This window comes from Mustelus asterias, unplaced genomic scaffold (genome assembly GCF_964213995.1).
Source record: "Mustelus asterias unplaced genomic scaffold, sMusAst1.hap1.1 HAP1_SCAFFOLD_572, whole genome shotgun sequence".
Taxonomy (NCBI): domain Eukaryota; kingdom Metazoa; phylum Chordata; class Chondrichthyes; order Carcharhiniformes; family Triakidae; genus Mustelus; species Mustelus asterias.
Window position 1 is genome coordinate 142266 of NW_027590522.1, and position 17674 is coordinate 159939.

The 17674-nt window shown below is 43.8% G+C and overlaps 1 protein-coding gene across 1 annotated transcript in view; it reads left to right on the plus strand.

The window, feature by feature from the left end:
- Nucleotides 1–17674, plus strand: part of LOC144487070 (PC3-like endoprotease variant B) — a gene marked incomplete at its 5' end in the record, with an annotated part of 211618 nt that overhangs the window by 131094 nt on the left and 62850 nt on the right. Inside the window, one exon of the mRNA XM_078205129.1 lies at nt 11515–11625. Within this exon, the coding sequence (XP_078061255.1) occupies nt 11515–11625 (111 nt within the window). The remainder of the gene's footprint in view (nt 1–11514; nt 11626–17674) is intronic.

Genomic DNA, 17674 nt, shown 5'->3' on the forward strand with positions numbered 1-17674 from the left:
GGGGTCAGTTAGCTCAGTTGGCTTGGTGTAGTGTAGAAGAATAGCAACAATGTGGGTTCAATCCCTGTACTTGCTGAGGTAGCTCTAGAAGTCGAGCCCTTGCCAATCATAGCATAAGCTTTGGTTACCAATGTTTGAACAATGGGGAATGCTGCATAGGGAGAGAATAAAAGATGAGTTTCCTGTACCTAATGCAATTATTGTAATGACATGTATTTTAGTCTCTGTTTCATATCAATGAAAGTGTGGAACACTGACATGAAAACGAGGAGATGGATTTGACGGTTTTAGCCTGAGATGCTCCTTCCACCCTCTCAAATTCAAGTATTTCACCTCAGCATTGCCTGCATCCTATGATCCTGCACTGGTGGTCACTATAGCTTGGTATTTGGAAGTCATTTGAACAACCTGATATTATTTCCTCATCACTTGCCGAATTCTTCAGTTGGAGTTTTTCTACAACTAATCTATTTATGCCAAATGGATGAGGAGTAGGCTGCATTCCTGGATATTCCGATGATAAATTGCAATTTGAAGCCGGCAACACCTGCCCTTTTTGTTTTTGGAACTCCAGTTTACATGTTTCCGATTAACTGTCGGGATTACTGGATGGATTGTGTGGATATTGGCTCCACAGGTTTGTTGTGCTTATTAAGGGGTTCCGTCATGATTATCAAATTGAACTGGGTGGTTTAACTTGCTGCTGGACAGATGTTAAACTGCTGCAAAACAGTCACTGTTACCCCCCCAAAACATAAGTACAGCACTCAAGTCAGGATTCCTGCAGGCAGCACTTGGAAACCCTCCTTCCTGAGGACTTGTATTCCTCAGCTTAATGGATGCAAACCTGAGATCTAAATTTTTTTTTAATGGATTTCATCATCATCAATATGTTACCTGTGCCAACTTCCAGAAAGGCAACAATGTAGTGACATCACATCACCACATTATTGTTCTCCTTTGTCAGCAGATATACAGCAACCTAGAATGAGACTTAAATTTAATGACTCAGTTTGTATTTAGTTGGCATTAGCAACAAATTTAAAGTTAAACCACATCCACATCAAGGGAGAATGTGTTGTAGTGTACTTGAGGAATAAAAACACCAAAACCCGTCACGGAGTGGAAATTAACATTTTCCAAAGAGATTAGAAAGTACTGTTGTTAAATAAAAGAACAAAAGAACAGTATAGCACAAGACCAGGCCCTTCGGTCCACCAAGCCTGCACTGACACATGACGCTTTTCTAAACTAAAGACATTTGCCTCTATACAGTCCACATCCCTCTATTCCCTGCCTATTCATGTATCTGTCAAGGTGCCTCTTAAACATTGCCAATGTGTCTGCTTTTACCACCTCCTCTGGCTGTGCATTCCAGGCGCTTATCACCTTCTGTGTAAAAACTTTCCTCTCGCATCACCTTTAAACTTTCCCCCTTTTATCTTAAATCTTTAACCCTAGTAATCGACATTTCTCCCCTCGGAAAAAATATTCCGATTATCCATGCCTCTCAATTTTGTAAACTTCTATCAGATCGCCCCTCAGCCTCCGACATTCAAATGAAAACAAACCAAGTTTGTCCAATCTCTCCTCATAGCTAATACCCTCCAAACCAGTCAACATCCTGGTAAACCTTTTCTGTACCCTTTCCAAAGCCTCCACATCCTCCTGGGTAGTGTGGCAACATTGATCCTTGCTTAATGCTTTTGTCAAAGACATCAGAAGTCCTTCTTCCCCAGAGGAGATTTTATTTTGAATAGAATTGTTCGCCATTACCGCAAACTGTAAATTTCTGCCCTCATGTAAACCTACTTGTGACACTTATTTAAAAAAAACAGATCTTCATGACTGAGCGTCCAGCAGCAGTCACTGTTTAGGCTCATGCACAGCACATGAATAACTACCTGTATCAGATGGCTGCCAGTGCTTGTAGAGCCGAGATTTAAATAAAACTATGGATTTGCTTGGGAGGAAGCAAATGTGTATATAAGCATTAAGGAAGGCCAACACATTTCCCTGAAGCTGCTCCAAACCATCTTCCCACTGTTGTTACTTCATTGATATCTCTTTTAAAAGTCACGGCCAGACAATTCCAACAACTCCCCCCAAGGCTCAGGATTGCTATATATGATCCACCCTGCCCATTGCTTCCAATGCAAACAACACAAACTTAATTTAAATGATTGCAGCATGCAGCAAGCATTAAGCACAGGAGCTGCATGCCTGAGCAGAGGGTGCAAGATCGTGACAGGCCAGCACAAGTTGAGGTTAGCCTGCCCTACTTCAAGCCAGCCTGCACCTCTGAAATTCTGTCTGAAGTAGGTGCTGGAAGTCATTATAAAAGTCATACCGATGTGGTCCAGACACAAAAATTGCACAAGTTGGCAGAGAGCATGCTCCAAGATTTTTCAGTTCTGCATTGGGAGCCTTGGCGCAGGAAGTGGAGAGATGTGACTGCCAGCGGTGACAGACGCTGGCAATGCACCCACCAGAGACCCAGAATCAGTGACAAACCCACCCAGGCCAAAGGTGAATGAGGGAAAAATGGGAATCGCAGGGTTAGGGTCACAGGGACGGTTTGGGGAGTGACAGAAGTCGCTCATAGGCAAGGGCTCACCCGCCTTTCCCAGTGCCAGATCTCCCAATCAGAGGGACCTCCCAAAAAGGCCACAGGTGATCCTGACAGGCTTTGCCAGGTGGCCTTCAGGAAATTCAGAAAGCCATGTGGCTCTTATTTAATCCCTGTGCCACTACTAAATTGGGGTGAGTTTAGGGATAATGGATGTCAATTGGCTCATTAATGAACTAAATTGACATCACGTCACTGCTGGCAGCCAGGAACAATCATCAGCACTTCCCACTCTCCAACATAATCTCGGAAGGTTTTGCAGCCACCAGGTTTTGGGGCCTACCTCATGATTAAGTGGACCTGGCTGCTATGTTCTTGCCACAATGGGCTGCATTGAATCCAGCCCCAAGTATGCTTAGTAAAGTGAAGAAAGGAATAAACCGATAATTTTTGTTGGTAAAAGAGGGAAAATGTAGAGAATAAATGAGAGAAAAATTAATCTGTTTTAGAGTAACTCTATCTGGCAGTGGTCCGAGCAACATATTTGACACTTAACAGTTTTATTACTAATGCCCTTATAGGCTATTGGAATATGATAACATCTGTCAACAACAAGGAATCACTGACATAGATGGGGAAATTTATGTCCTCACATAAAGGTCTTTAGCAAACTTTGGGATGAATTGTATAGGTGATTATGTTGCTGAAGTGGTGGTCAACCCCATTTAGGCCACAGGTGGGTTCTGGGATGGCAGATTGCTGGCAGTTGTCACCACCGGGGCTGTCATCCAATTAATGATTGTTGTCTTCCCCCAAGTGCTGACGGCCTAATCAGAGAGCCAGCAGCCTCAGCAGAGGCACCATTAGCTAAATGTGATTGAGGGGAGATGGCACCAAGCAAACAGGCCCTTACGAGTGAGGGGAGAGGTGGTTATTGCGCATCAGTGGCATCTTTGTCACGAGGGTGGCCGTGCCAGAGGGTCTCCTGGTGGGCCATCCACCCCCAGCTCCCTAAAACCTGCTGGGAGCCTGCCAGAGTTTGCTGGGTGGTCTCCCCACATGGCAGCATGCTCTCCCAGCACGGGACAAATACCCATAGATGTGGAAATCGTCTTTAATTAGCTATTTAAGTGGCTCAATTGGTCACACAATATTCCCATTCCTGGCAGTATACACCAATGGCAGAAGATTTGCCCTTTTCTCTTAGAGGACAAAGGCAAGAATGCCAAATTTCAAATAATCACGAATTTTCAGATGCTGAGTGATTGGCAAGTTGGCTTGATTGATCAAGGTGTTATCATGGAGAAAGCAATGGGGTGCCATAGGTTCCCCATGCTCACGAGTAAGTTAAAAAAGATACAAGGCTTGAACGTATTCCTTTTGTTTGCCGAGAGTGAGTCCCTGCATACGAATGTGGGTGGCTCTGAGCAAGTGTAAATGAGCCACGTTACAAGCTCAACTGATTATCTTAAACCAGTTGTTAGTGTGGCTATTAGCACACGTAGGATCATTGAACAATATTCAGAGTTCAACATCTTTAAGTTAGAATGGCGATACATATTTCCACCTTGTTGTGGTGGTGAGGATGGCGTGCGTGCAAACTCAAGGTGGGGTGATTCTCCCATCCTGCTGATTTTTTAGTGCAGCAGGTCGAGAGATTTCAGCGGGGCCAGATTAGCGCAATCCACGCTGGGCGTCCAGCCCCGAGCGCCTCTCCCAACGCTGGATTCCGGCGCCGTCAGCTCCGCACTGGAAATAGGTGCAGAGCTGCCTAATACCTTCGAGATGTCATTTTAACATAATTTGAATATAATTAGCAGGCCCAGGACTGAAGTCTCCAGGCCCGCTAACCTCTTCTCCCCGCCCCCCTGCCGCCCAACCTCGCCTCCAGGAATGGTTCACTCCAGCAGGGTTTACAGTAGCTCACCACTAACGGGCAGCTGGTGCCTGACCCTGCTGGAGTGAAGTGGGGGGGCAATCAAAGCCCCCCCAGAGGGTTGGGTGGCAAGACAGGTACCCCATGGGCATTGGCACCTTGGCAGTGCCTGCCTGTGCCTCCTGGCACTGCCCGAGGGGCAAAGTGCCAATGCCCAGGGGGCACCTTGGCAGTGCCCACCAGGCATAGGGCAGTGCCAAGGGGCGGGGCCTCTGGGGGCGATCGGAATGGGTGGTCCTGCTGTCACTCTGCATACAGATCACGAGTAGCGGGGAGGGAGGCCAGTGATTGAGGCTGGCCATCGGGGTTGGGGGGTGGTTCGGCCTGCCAGGGTGGGGGGGGGGGATGAGCTGCGGGAGTGGGGAGTGGGTGGCGGGGGGGTGGACAGGTGGTCGGTACTGCTGGTGAAGGGGGGATTGGTAGATCAGGGCTGGGGCGTTCAAGGAGGGCCTGGGCATGCTTGGGGGACCAGCGATCGGGCCTGGGGGGTGGGGTGAGAGAGCCGGCGTTGCAAGGGTCACGGCACTGGCCGGCGATCAAGCTGGCCAGCAATCGGGAGGCCGGCAGACCGAGGCCACTGCGCATGCGCCGATCTCAGCGCTAACAGATTGACGCATGCACAGTGGCCTGCTCAGCGCTATGCTGCGAGCCTTCCGGGCAGGAATAGGCCCCACCCACTGATTTCTAACCTGATTCTCGCTGGTGCACTCAGCAATGCACAGACTATGGGAGATTCTTCTCTGAACTCCCACTTTAAAAAAGCATGATTTACTCCAGTTTTCACACAAATTCAACACTGGAATTTCTTTGGGAGAATCGCCCCCAGGATATCTTGTTACATTCGATGGAGTTTATATCGCAACTAAGCTGAACCTCATGAAAGGTGTTCTGTTTGGCAATAATTACCGAACAGTTTTAGTTACTTGGTTAATAAATGTCAGGATTCCTTGGTATATGTACAGTATAAAATTCTCACATTGACCACACAAATCGCTGAATGTGGGGTTCTGCACAGGGACTAAAATATGCCATCAAAATGGATCAGCCTCTGTCAGGAAAGGTTCTCCCTTTGACTGCAAATTAATAATGGCTCTACTGCTGACACTGGTATCAAAATGACAACCGCTGCGGACCTATCAGGAGTCATGCAGCTTAATCATAGTTTAACCAGCTGCATTTCCTACTTTTGCCACTCATTAAGCTAAATTATAGGGCTGAATCTTCCCAGTCTTTTGGTCAGTGTGACTAACTTTTATGATAGAAAATAAGGGACACTTTGACCATGGAACCAGGATGGTTATGGGGTCCTGGTGACCAATTAGGTGGATGGAGGGTCAGGGGTTGTTGCTAGCGAGTATGAGAGTATGGGGGATGGGATGGACACACCCCCTTATTATGGCATTAGTTGCTGTATGGTTAGCTTAAATGTCCAGTGTGAATGTTGGTTTGTAGGAGAATGGATGAATGTTAGCAAATAGGTGAGTAGATGAATGAATGAATGGATGGGGTGATAGGGTAAGTAGGAGGGTGATGTAAGTGGGCAGAGTTACAGGTGAGTAAAATGATGGATGGGTTGGTTACTGGGTGCACAGGGTGGCAAGTGGCTAGGGTGACAGGTGATTAGGGTGGCAGATGGGTAGCTTAGCAGCTGGGTAGCTTTTCAGGTAGCTAGGCCGGCAGGTGGGTGAGATGGTAGGCAGGTAGGGTGGCAAGTGGGTAGAATGACAGATTTTTGATGTGGTTGTGGGTAGGGTGGCTGTTGGATTGGGTAGCAGGTGGGTAGGGAGGTAGGTGGGTGTGGTGGTAGGAGGTAGGTGTCTAGATTGATCCCAAGTAGCTGTCTGAAGTCTCCAACTGTAACTCGGCATCAGAGACTGGCATAGTGGTTGGTGGGGGGAGAGAGCGGGCGCATCCCGGGTAGCTGGGAAATTGCCCATTGGAAGTTCAAACCTCTTAGGCAATTGCCACGGAGGTCAGCATGTTGGGACATCCGTGGAGTTCTGATGCGCATCTTGCATCATACAGCCGGCACCAAAAGGAGAGGTGAGGCTTGCGGTTTGATGGTGCCTTTCACAAGGGTTCCAAAGTGTAATACAGCCAATGACGAACTTTTGGACGAATAGTCAGTGGTACAACGTAGCAGCTAATGTGCGTCTAGCAAGCTTCCACAAACGGCAAAGAGATAATGATCAGATCATCTCCTTTATTAACATTGGTTCAGGGATCACTATTGCCCAAGGCAGGAGGAGAATGCCTGTGCTTATCTGGGCTCTTCTATATGCACTTGTAGGGACAGACAGGTTTAATATCTAATCTGATGGCATCTTTAACAACGCAGAGCTCCCTCAGCACTTGAGCTGAAAGGTCAGCCTGGATTTTATGCTCTGGAGTGGGAGCTGAACCAACAACCATCTGGTTCAGGGGTCAGAGTGTGACCCACTAAGCCATAACTGAAATCCTACAGAGTGAATAGTTGAAAATCTTTCAGTGGTTTAAATCTGAGTGCTGGTCAAGTAAAAATTGTTCTTCGAAAGAATGAATTCCAAAGAAAGATGTTTTCAATGACTTGATTAAGCTGGTCTCTAAACAGTGATGGCGGAATAGCATTTGGGCCTGCTCATTGAAGACCCCCATCCTGTATTTTTATTGCATACATTTGTAATAGCACATTTTCCATTATTAATTCATAAATTCATAAGATATAGAAGCAGAATTAGGCCATTCGGCCCATCAAGTCTGCTCCACCATTCAATCATGGCTGATAGTCTCCTCATCCCCATTTTCCTGCCTTCTCCCTGTAACCCTTCAACCCATTACCAATTAAAAATCTATCTAATTCCTCCTTAAATTTACTCACTGTCCCAGCATCCACCGCACTTCGGGGAAGCGAATTCCACAGATTCACAACCCTTTGGGAGAAGTAGTTTCTCCTCAATTCTGTTTTAACTTTGCTACCCCTTTTCCTAACTTTGCTACCTCTCATCCTAAAATGCCCCACAAGAGGAAGCATCCGCTCCACGTCTACTTTATCCATACCTTTTATCAACTTGTATACCTCAATTTGATCTCTCCTCATTCTTCTAAATTCCAGAGAGTATAAGACTAAACTGTTCAATCTCTCTTCATACGACAAACCCCTCATCTCTGGAATCAATCCAGTGTACCTCCTCTGAACTGCCTCCAATGCCACTAATTCTTTCCTCAAATACGGGAACCAAAACTGTGCACAATACTCCAGGTGCGGTCTCAACAATGCGTTGTATAATTGCAACAATACTTCCTTACCTTTTTATTCTATTCCTTTAGCTATAAATGCCCATGTTCTATTCACTTTATTTATTATCTGCTGTACCTGCATGCTAGTTTTCTGGGACTCATGAATGAGGACATCCAGATTCCTCTGCACCGGAGCACCCCGCAGTCTCTCCCCATTTAGATAATAAGTCACCTTCCCATTTTTCCGACCAAAATGCATGACCTCACACTTCTCCACGTTAAACTCCACCTGCCATCTTTTGGCCCACTCTCCTAACCTATCTATATCCATTCATAGGGTTCTTATTTCTTCATTGCAACTTACTGTCCTGCCTATTGTGTGTCATATTACCACACCAGGCCAGACACAGCACGTTGCAATGATTTTATATACTAGCCAATCTAATATGATGAGTGCTGCCTAATCCACCCAGGCAGCACTAGCTATCCTGCTGTATTCTAATGGTCTGTTCCACAACCATTTGATTGCCCATTGTGATTGATTGCAATTTTATCATTTGTATTTCAACCTTACATAAAAATGAGCCCATCCTCAAGCAATACAGTTATTATCCAACACAAAGAAAACATGCAATTTTGCACTAATTAACCCAATGATGTTTTGTGCATTAACAACTATCCAAATGTTTCCTGAGTGGAATTCTTTATGACTAATGTAGGCCAATGGATTTTTCAGAGGCTGCCTGTATCTCAACATGTGTGTAGTCAAGCACACCCTGCACTATTGGAAATCCTGCAATAGGGTAGAACATCTGCCGCCCTGACAATTGTTCCTCTTTTCTGTAAAAATGAATGAAGCATGAAGGAAACACTGAGAAAAAAATCTGCTCTTGAATAAATTGGATACTGTGTTGTGAATAATTCCAATGCAATCTCCACTGTGATCTTGAAAGGACCCTATGGCAAAAAGTAATCAACACAACAGTGGCTGTGGCTTTCACTGCTATAAATACAGTAAGGAGATTCGCCGAAACAGTGTCAAGGAATGGAACAATGAACTCGCAGATCATTGTAATGCCCTACCTGCTCATTTCCTCACACAATACTCTTCAGAAAGATCAAGCTGATTTGTTCTTATCCTACAAGTCCCTACCAGAATATGAGACTGTTTTGAATCAGCCATTTCTCTTCCTTTGTTGAATCAATGTTTCTTTGCTAGCAGGACAATAGTTATATCTTGCCCAATCAAGGAACGTTAAAAAGCACTGATTTAATAGACATTCAATACAGATTTTAGACCTATTCACATTAGTTCTTAATTCCGCATCCAGCAGAAGTCTGGTTCGGGAAGGTGGTTCCATTGATTCCTGGTTAGTTTTTATCTGCCCTGAATAATTGATGATCCTTCATAGATTTCTGTCGTCTTGGGTAGATTCTACTTTATAAAAAAGTTCTCTCACTACCAAACCAAATTATTAGATCATTGTATCCCTTGTGTTGGCCTGTATGCACTATCCAGATTAACTGATAATGGATATGTAATAGGGTTCTAGGAATTTGAGCCAAACCTTAGCAGTAGAAAATGTTTTATCTGTGGTAGAGATAGTATTTATAAGAGAAACAGATGAAAACTACTTTTATTTCATGGCATTCACAAGTGAGCACATGGAACATCTAAATCAGTGGTGGGTAAACTGTGGCCCGGGGACCACATGCGTCCCATCAGGGTTCTGAGTGTGTGCTTAATGCAAGAACATGTGAAGTGAGGTGCGTGCTGAATGCATACTGCATTGACTATGAGAGCCATGCGCTCCCTCCACACCCAATCAAAGCATAACTATTTGTTTTGTTTTTACTATTTGAAGCTGATAGTTCTATTAATATATAAATGATTAAGCATTTTCTATAACTCATTATGAAACATATGGCATTTGTTAAATGTATTCAATCTTATTCATGGGGTCATAGTCAGTGAACAAGCCGATTTCAATCTTGCGGACCACTGAAATGAAAGTAGACCACTCCAGCAGCCCACTCACCAACCCAAGTTGCCCATTACTGCTCTAAATCATGACTCCACGGATACAACTATCAAGGGATGAAAGTAAAGCACAAATCTATTGTGGTCAAACACTGTCCTTTGTTATAGCCCTGCTGTATCTATAACAGGGCCCTGCCCTTCCCTTGGAGTTTCTGCTGAGATTAGTTGTTGGGGGGGTGGGGGCGCGGTTGTGGGAAGTGAGCCTGATCTGCCTGCCTCACACATGGTGACATAGTTGGGGGTATAGCCAAGGAGAAGGACTCCCAGGCCTGAATTTCCTGTATTGCACCCTGGCAATGTAATAGTGGGCTGGTGCCCCAAGTGGAAACAAATGTAACTTCTCCCTGAATACCAGAAGTGGAACCCATCTGAGGATCCAGTTCCAGACTGTGGTCTGGTTTCAATAAGGAAACAGAATATTTATAGGTAAATTGCAGCCTCTGTACTAAGACGGCAGGGAAACACTCAGAACATCTTTCTTGGGAGGGAAATGAAAACGTGGACCTTGGGACCAATGCTTCTCATCACACTCCTGGGCAGTAAGGTATTCAACATGTGCTCCCAATGGCACAAACTCCCACATAGAAATTCATATGGGGTGCCCCCCTGCTGAATTGATATTAACTGCAGTAACAGACAGATAAAGCCTGACACTTCTGGAGAATGTTAGGGTCACAGATAGTCATCCTCATTGCTTAGGCTCTCATTATGGAATGGAGAATAAACATCCATTACTTGCTTCTGTTCCAGAGTTTCCAAATGTGTTCCTTTCGGTCATGGTTTGTGCATATTAATAAAACTCACTAATATTTTTAAAGTGAATTTTCATGGTCTAAATATAAATTGGATTTTCGTTCTGTCTTTGAGAAAAGGGAAAATCTTTATTCGTCCTGGGGTCACATGCTTTGGAAGCAATTAAAAGCAACATTAAGCTGATACGCAACTATCTTCTGCTGCCATTTCATCTTTCTTAATGAATTATTTTTCCTGTTTCTTTTTATTTCATTTTTTTCCTCATGTTCCCACTATTAGTCATTTCCTTCCAATCTTCAGTGAGCTATGATGGTCAGCCTGCAAACAGCTGGAATCAGCCTTTAATAAAACAAAAATCCATTGATTCCAAGCACTTGCTTCCATTTGAGGAGATACGCTTTCCATTTGTGTCCAAGTCCTTTAGATTTTTTTGTATTTAAATAATTTGATAGCATTTAAAACACCAAGACAAGGAACTGATGAGTAACTATGGACTGTGGATAACCTCCAGTCTTCAATGAGCTGTCTTTAGTTTTCAAGTTTCCCACCAGTGCATTGCCTCGGCTTCTGATATGCATCACTAGAAGCTGTAAAGAGGGATCAGCAGCTGAAACAAACAGAAAACCCCTTTGTTTTATCAATGAACTCAAATAGAGTGTAAATAAAAAGCTCGATCCGTGTTTGGCTGAGTATCATCTCTTAAGGTCTCTTTAAAATAACTGTTAGGTGGCATTCATCAGAAAATGGAGCTGCAGTTAAAAGGGAACCACTACACACATTGTAAAATTGTCTTTACGGTGAAATAAATGAACCACTGTCTCATCTGTAATCGTGAATCTGAAGAACAAGAAGAAAGAGAAAGTCCACACATTCCCTGTCCACTGCCTTTTTCAGCAGTCTTGCACTGATATCTTTTCACTGGGCTAGGTACGATGCTAGTTAATTTTCTTCACTAGCTTTGCATATTCAATAACAATTGGAATTGTTTTTGTTCAATAGATATGGATTTGGTTTGCTTGACGCTGGCCGAATGTTGAAGGCAGCCCTTAAGTGGAAAAACCTGGGTCCTCAGAAAAAGTGTGTGGTTAATTATGGAGCTCACCTGACAAAGTAAGTTCATTGGTTTCTCAAAACATAGAATCATAGAATGTCACAGCACTGAAGGAGGCCATTTAGCCTGTCATGTCCGTACTATCTCTCTGTAAGAGGCAAAGGAAAACACTGGTTCAGCATCAACTGGATTATTGCGTTCAATTTCTGGCACCACACTTTAGGAAGACAGTGAAGGCTTCAGAAAGAAACGACCTCAGTTAGTTCCACCCTTCCCCTCTTTCCCCATAGCACTGCATTTCTTTTTCCTTTGGTGTTTATCCAATTCTCTTTTGAAAACCACAATTAAAGCTGCCTCCACCACACTTCCAGGCAGTGCATCCCAGATCCTAACCACACCCTGCATAAAATCATTTTTCCTCAACTTGCCAATAATGTAATAACAGTGTCTTCTGGTTCTTCATCCTTCAGCCAACAGGAACAGTTTCACTCTATCACCCCCAGCTGTCTTAAAACCTCATTACATTGAACACTTTTATCAGATTTACAATCAAAACCTTCTGTTCTCCAAGGAGAATAGCCCCAGCTTCTCCATCAAGCCACGTAGCTAGGTCCCTCATCCTTGGAATGTAATCCTTAGTCTCGTAATTTCTTTCCGCACCCTTTCTGAAGCCTTCACAGCCTTCCTAAAATGCGGAGCAAGGAATTGAACACAGTAATCCAGTTGATGCTGAACCAGTGTTTTCCTTGCTTTTGTACCACGTGCCTCTCTTCATAAAGTCCAAGATCCATAGTGGCACAGTGGTTAGCGCTCCTGCCTTACAGCGCCAGGGACTCGGGTTCGATTCCTGGCTTAGGTCGCTATCTGTGCGGAGTCTGCACGTTCTCCCTGTGTCTGCGTGGGTTTCCTCTGGGTGCTCCAGTTTCCTCCCACAATTCAAAAGACGTGCTGGTCAGGTGCATTGGCCATGCTAAATTCCCCCTCCGTGTGCCCGAACAGACGCTGGAGTGTGTTGACTTGGGGATTTTCACAGTAACTTCATTGCAGTGTTAATATGAGCCCACTTGTGACACTAATAAATAAACTTTAAACTTTTCCCATTTGCCTTTAACAAATTGATGCTGGTTTTCTTTAATTAATTCGCATATTCAATACTGGTGAGGGTGATGATTCCTCTGGGGCGTGCATCACAGGTGGCTCAGCTATATAGTGGACCAAGAGGAAGACTGAAATGTAATAGTCATCGGCGATTCTATGATTAGGGGAACAAATAGACATTTTAGCAGCCACATACTTGATTCCTGGATGATATGTTGCCTCCCAGGTGCCAGGGTCTAGGATGTCACTGAGCAGCTACAGAACACACTGAGGAAGGATAGCAGAGGAGGAACAGTCAAGGATCATGGTCCATATCAGGCCCAATGATACAGGTAAAACGAGGTCCTGCATACAGATTTTAGAGAGCTAGGAAAGATACCCAGCAAGCAGGATCTCAAAGCTAGTAATCACTAGATTACTCACGATGCCACATGCTAAAATTTATAAAAGTAGGAGGATAAATGCCTAACTGGAGAGATGATGCTGGAGCAAGGGCTTTATATTCCTGTGATATTAGGACTGGTCCGAAGGTCGAGCCAATACAGTCCTGATGATTTGCAGCTCAACAGAGCCAGGTACAATGTCCTCATGGGCTGTTTGCTAGTGCTGTTAGCAAGAATTTAAATTAACTTGGCAGGACAATGCGAACTTGGATATTAGGAAGAAGAAACAAGGGGAACAAAGGATTGGGAGTGACGGACAGCACTAGAGTAAGAAATAGTAAGGTATAAGGTGAGGTCAGGCTTAAGCAGGAATGCAGTAAGGTCTAAATAGGTTTACACTGCAACTCTCTGAATATGGGGAGTGTGATAAATAAGGTTGGTGAGCTGCATGCACAAATAGCCACATGGGAACATGATGATAATGGAAAACTGGCTCAAAAAAGAGCAAAACTGGGTACTAAATATTCCTGGATAAAGGAGGTTCATGAAAAATAGGGAAGGTTGGAAAGGGGAAAAGGTGGCAGTATTGATTAAGAACATTACAGTGCTGGGGAGAGAGGATGTTCTGAAGTTGTCAAGGGCAGCATGTATTTGGTTAAAGTTATGAAACTTTCAGGATGCAATTACACTATTGAGTGTATTCTACAGGATGCTCACTAGTGGGAAAAATATAGAGGAGCAAATATGCAGGGAAATTATAGAGAGGTGCAAAAACTGTAGAGTAGTGATAATAAGGAACTTTAATTATCCTGATATAGACTGCGATAATAGTGTAAAGGACAGAGAGGGGAAGAGTTTCTGAAGTGTGTTCAGGAGAATTTCTTGATCAATTTGTTTCTGATTCAAGAAGGAAGGAGTCATTGCAGGATTTGGTTCTAGGGAGAGGTGGGTCAAGTGTCAGTATGGCCCATAGGGTACATCACTGCATCCCTACAGTGTCAAAGTGGGCATTCGACCCATCAAGTCTGCACTGACTCTCTGACAGAGTAAAATCCTCTCCCCAATATCTCCCTGTAACCCCATACATTTACCATGGCTAATCCATCTAACCGACACATCTTGGGGCACTAAAGGGGCAATTTAGCCCCTTATACATGTATAGATTAATCACATGTAATGAACATAATGTATCCTACAAATCTCTGTGAAAATCTGCCAATATCTTAAAAGATAAGACTTGTGGACTCCCTCCTCTTGTGGAAAATAGTCAGATCACTCGCTGTGATCTCAAACAGGTCCTGGGTCTGTTGTTTATGCATTGTTATGCATTATAATTTTAACCTAAAATAATTAAAATAGTCTTGTGGTATACAAAGCCTTATGGTTACCAAGGTAACACAGGCCAGAGATACTGTTAAAGTAAGCGTAGCCAGAACATCAGCCTTATCCCCTCCCCCACAGACCCCCGCAGATTTGCAGGTAGTATAAACCTGCATTAAGCCACAAGATTGATACTTTTGCACTGCGTTGGCTTATCTCACCCAGGCATTACAATTGATCTCAATGCTCCAGGGTTCGTGAGGCCAAAATTGATCAGGATTCCCCCTTTCTGATCTCTATCCACAATCACAGCTATAAGTGTACATGACAGGACCAGATTCAGCTACAATTTACCCCTCGATCAAACAGAACTTCGGTTGCTGACATTGTGAGGATGTGCTTGCCTTTTGGAGGAGGTTACTTGTCTGTTAGTTTTCTAAGCTTGTTTTCTTTTAAATTTTATTATTGGAATTTAGGTGCTGCTTCTGAGAAATTGGAATTCCTTCAGTGCAGTACTCAGCCAAGAAATTCACAGCATCTCGGACCTTTCTGCCCTTTACTTATCACACGACATTATAAATTCCAGGAATAACTCGGCACAATTGCTATGACACTCTTTCCAGTCCAACAGCACAGAAAGAGGCAATTTGACCACTCATGCCTGTGTTGGCTGTTTGAAAAAAACTATCCAATTAGTCTCACTCGCATATTCTTTACCCGACAGTTTTCTCCCCTTCAAATATTTGTTCAACTCCCTTTTCAAAGTTACCATTGAATCTGCTTCAACCACCCTTGCCTTTATGAAGTGTGGTCATTTCTGTAACGTAAGAAACTTGATGCTTTAAGTAAAAGCAAGAAAGTCACACATTTATATAGGACTTTAAGATTTCAGCTAATTAAATACTTCTAAGGTGTAATTATTGTTGTAATAGGTAGGAAACACGAGCCAAGTTGTGCACAATTAATCCCACAAACAATCTTGTAATAACCAGATAATCTGCTTTTAGTGATATTAATTTAAGGATGAATATTAGTCATGACACTGAGGATAACTCTCCAACGTTTCTTCAGTCAACTCCATGGGATCTTTTACACCCTCCTGAAAAAGCAGAAGGGGACCTTGGTTTAATCTCGCATCTGAAATACAGTTCTTCTGACCATGCAGCACTTCCTCATCGTGACACAGAAGTATCAGCCTAGCTTTTCGTGCTCCTGTCTCTGGAATGATATTTGAGCCCACAACTTTCTGCTGTGGAAGCCCAGGTTCTATCAATGGAGGCACAGCTGACACTAGCAATCAGAGTTTGGAAATACACCAGATAACGCTTCATTCCAATCCATGTTCCTCCGTCCATTGGCCCACAGTCTTTTATAGGCCCTATGCAGACATGGAGCCAACTCATGCCAACACATACCCACAACCGCCATCCTTTGCCCTTAAACCTATAATTCCAATTCACCCAGTATCCACCTCAGAACCCATGTTGATAAAATAAAGTTAAGTGTCTACTGAAGACTTCATTGTTTCAAAAAAATACTCTCATTCACTACATCTGTTAATGCTCTGGGGACATGGGCTCAAATCCCACCACAGCAATTGGTGGAATTTAAAATCAATTATTCGCTCTAGAGTTTTTTAAAAAGCTAATCATAGTGACTATGAAAGAATCATAGAATCCCTATGGTGCAGAAGGAGGCCATTCGGCCCATCGAGCCTGCACCAACAACAATCCCACCCAGGCCCCATCGCTGTAACCACACATATTTACCCTACTAATCCCCCTGACACTAATGGACAATTTAGCATGGCCAACTCACACATCTTTGGACTGTGGGAGCACCCGGAGGAAACCCACGCAGACATAGGGAGAATGTGCAAACTCCACACTGACAGCGACCCAAGCCAGAAATTGAACCTGAGCCCTTAGCACTGTGAGGCAGCAGTGCGAACCACTGTGCCACCGTGTTGATTGTCATAAAAACCCATCTAGTTCACTAATGTCCTTCAGGGAAGAAAATCTGCCATCCTTACCTGGCCTGACCTGCATGTAATACTCAACCCACAGAAATGTGATTGATTCTTAACTGCCCTTGAAATGGCCCAGCCAGCCATTTAGTCCAAGGGTAATTACAGGAAGAAGTCTCACAACACCAGGTTAAAATGCAACAGGTTTATTTGGAATCATGAGCTTTCGGAGTACAACTCCTTCCTCAGGTGAGTCTCATTCACCTGAGGAAGGAGCAGCACTTTTTGACAGTTCTTTTTGACAGTTCCAATGAGCTTGACAGTGCCCACGAGTTTGATAGTTCCAATGCGTTTATGCACTGTTTACACGTATTAATGTCTACTTTTAACAATCCAAAAGGGCACTTGACCTCCCCAAATAAGTCCTAGGACCAAATCCAAAAGCATACCAAACCTTTCCAAAAGAGTATCCCGCCTATTGAAGCAACTTTGTAAAGTTTAGACCTACCTCCTTGCTGACAGAATGCTGACATGACTGGAAGCAGCTGCTAGTCTATGTGGGCACCTACATCTGTAAGCCATGGATGTGTGATTTGGAAATCACCCCCATTCCCCTCACCCCCCTGCTAAAATGGTAGGTGTGTGCACCACAGCAGGTCTTGTGGATCCGGACCTCTGCAGCCATTTTCATAATAGTTGAAATGCAGGCCTCATTCTCACCTCGAAAACAGCCCGATAAAAAAGTTGCTCTTGGGTAATCACACACATGGACACAACCCCTTTGGTGACATATTCGAGCAATAATGCACTCCGCTACCAAGCTAGCTGCTCCACATTTATCCCTATTCAGCAGTAGCTTTGCTTTTCATCATACATACCAATGGTTGATGTAATTTAGCTATTGCCACTAATATACAGTTTCATCTAATCAGTCCTGAGAGGCATCTTTAATCAATGTTGAAATGTGTATGTATTAAAGGAAAGAGTATGGAAATGCAAGGGGACAATAATCTGGAATCGAGACTTGATAATTCTCACAAGTGACCTGCGTTGTTAATAATTAATCAATACCAACGGACTGGCATTTTGAAATGTAAATGTGATGGATGAAGGCATGACGCTGTCATCAGCAGAAAATGATGTGACTAGAATAGGTAACATGAAGTCCCCAATGACTGGAGAATGCATGACTGCAAAGGTAATACAGGCCATCAGATAGCATCCCTAGCAGCAGGTAATTATTGCCTTGACCTGCAACTCACTTTCAAGCCTCTTTCCCAGAAGAGATAAAAAAAAAGACAGAATGTTTGAAAGATTCAGGAAAAAGGCAGGAACACCATC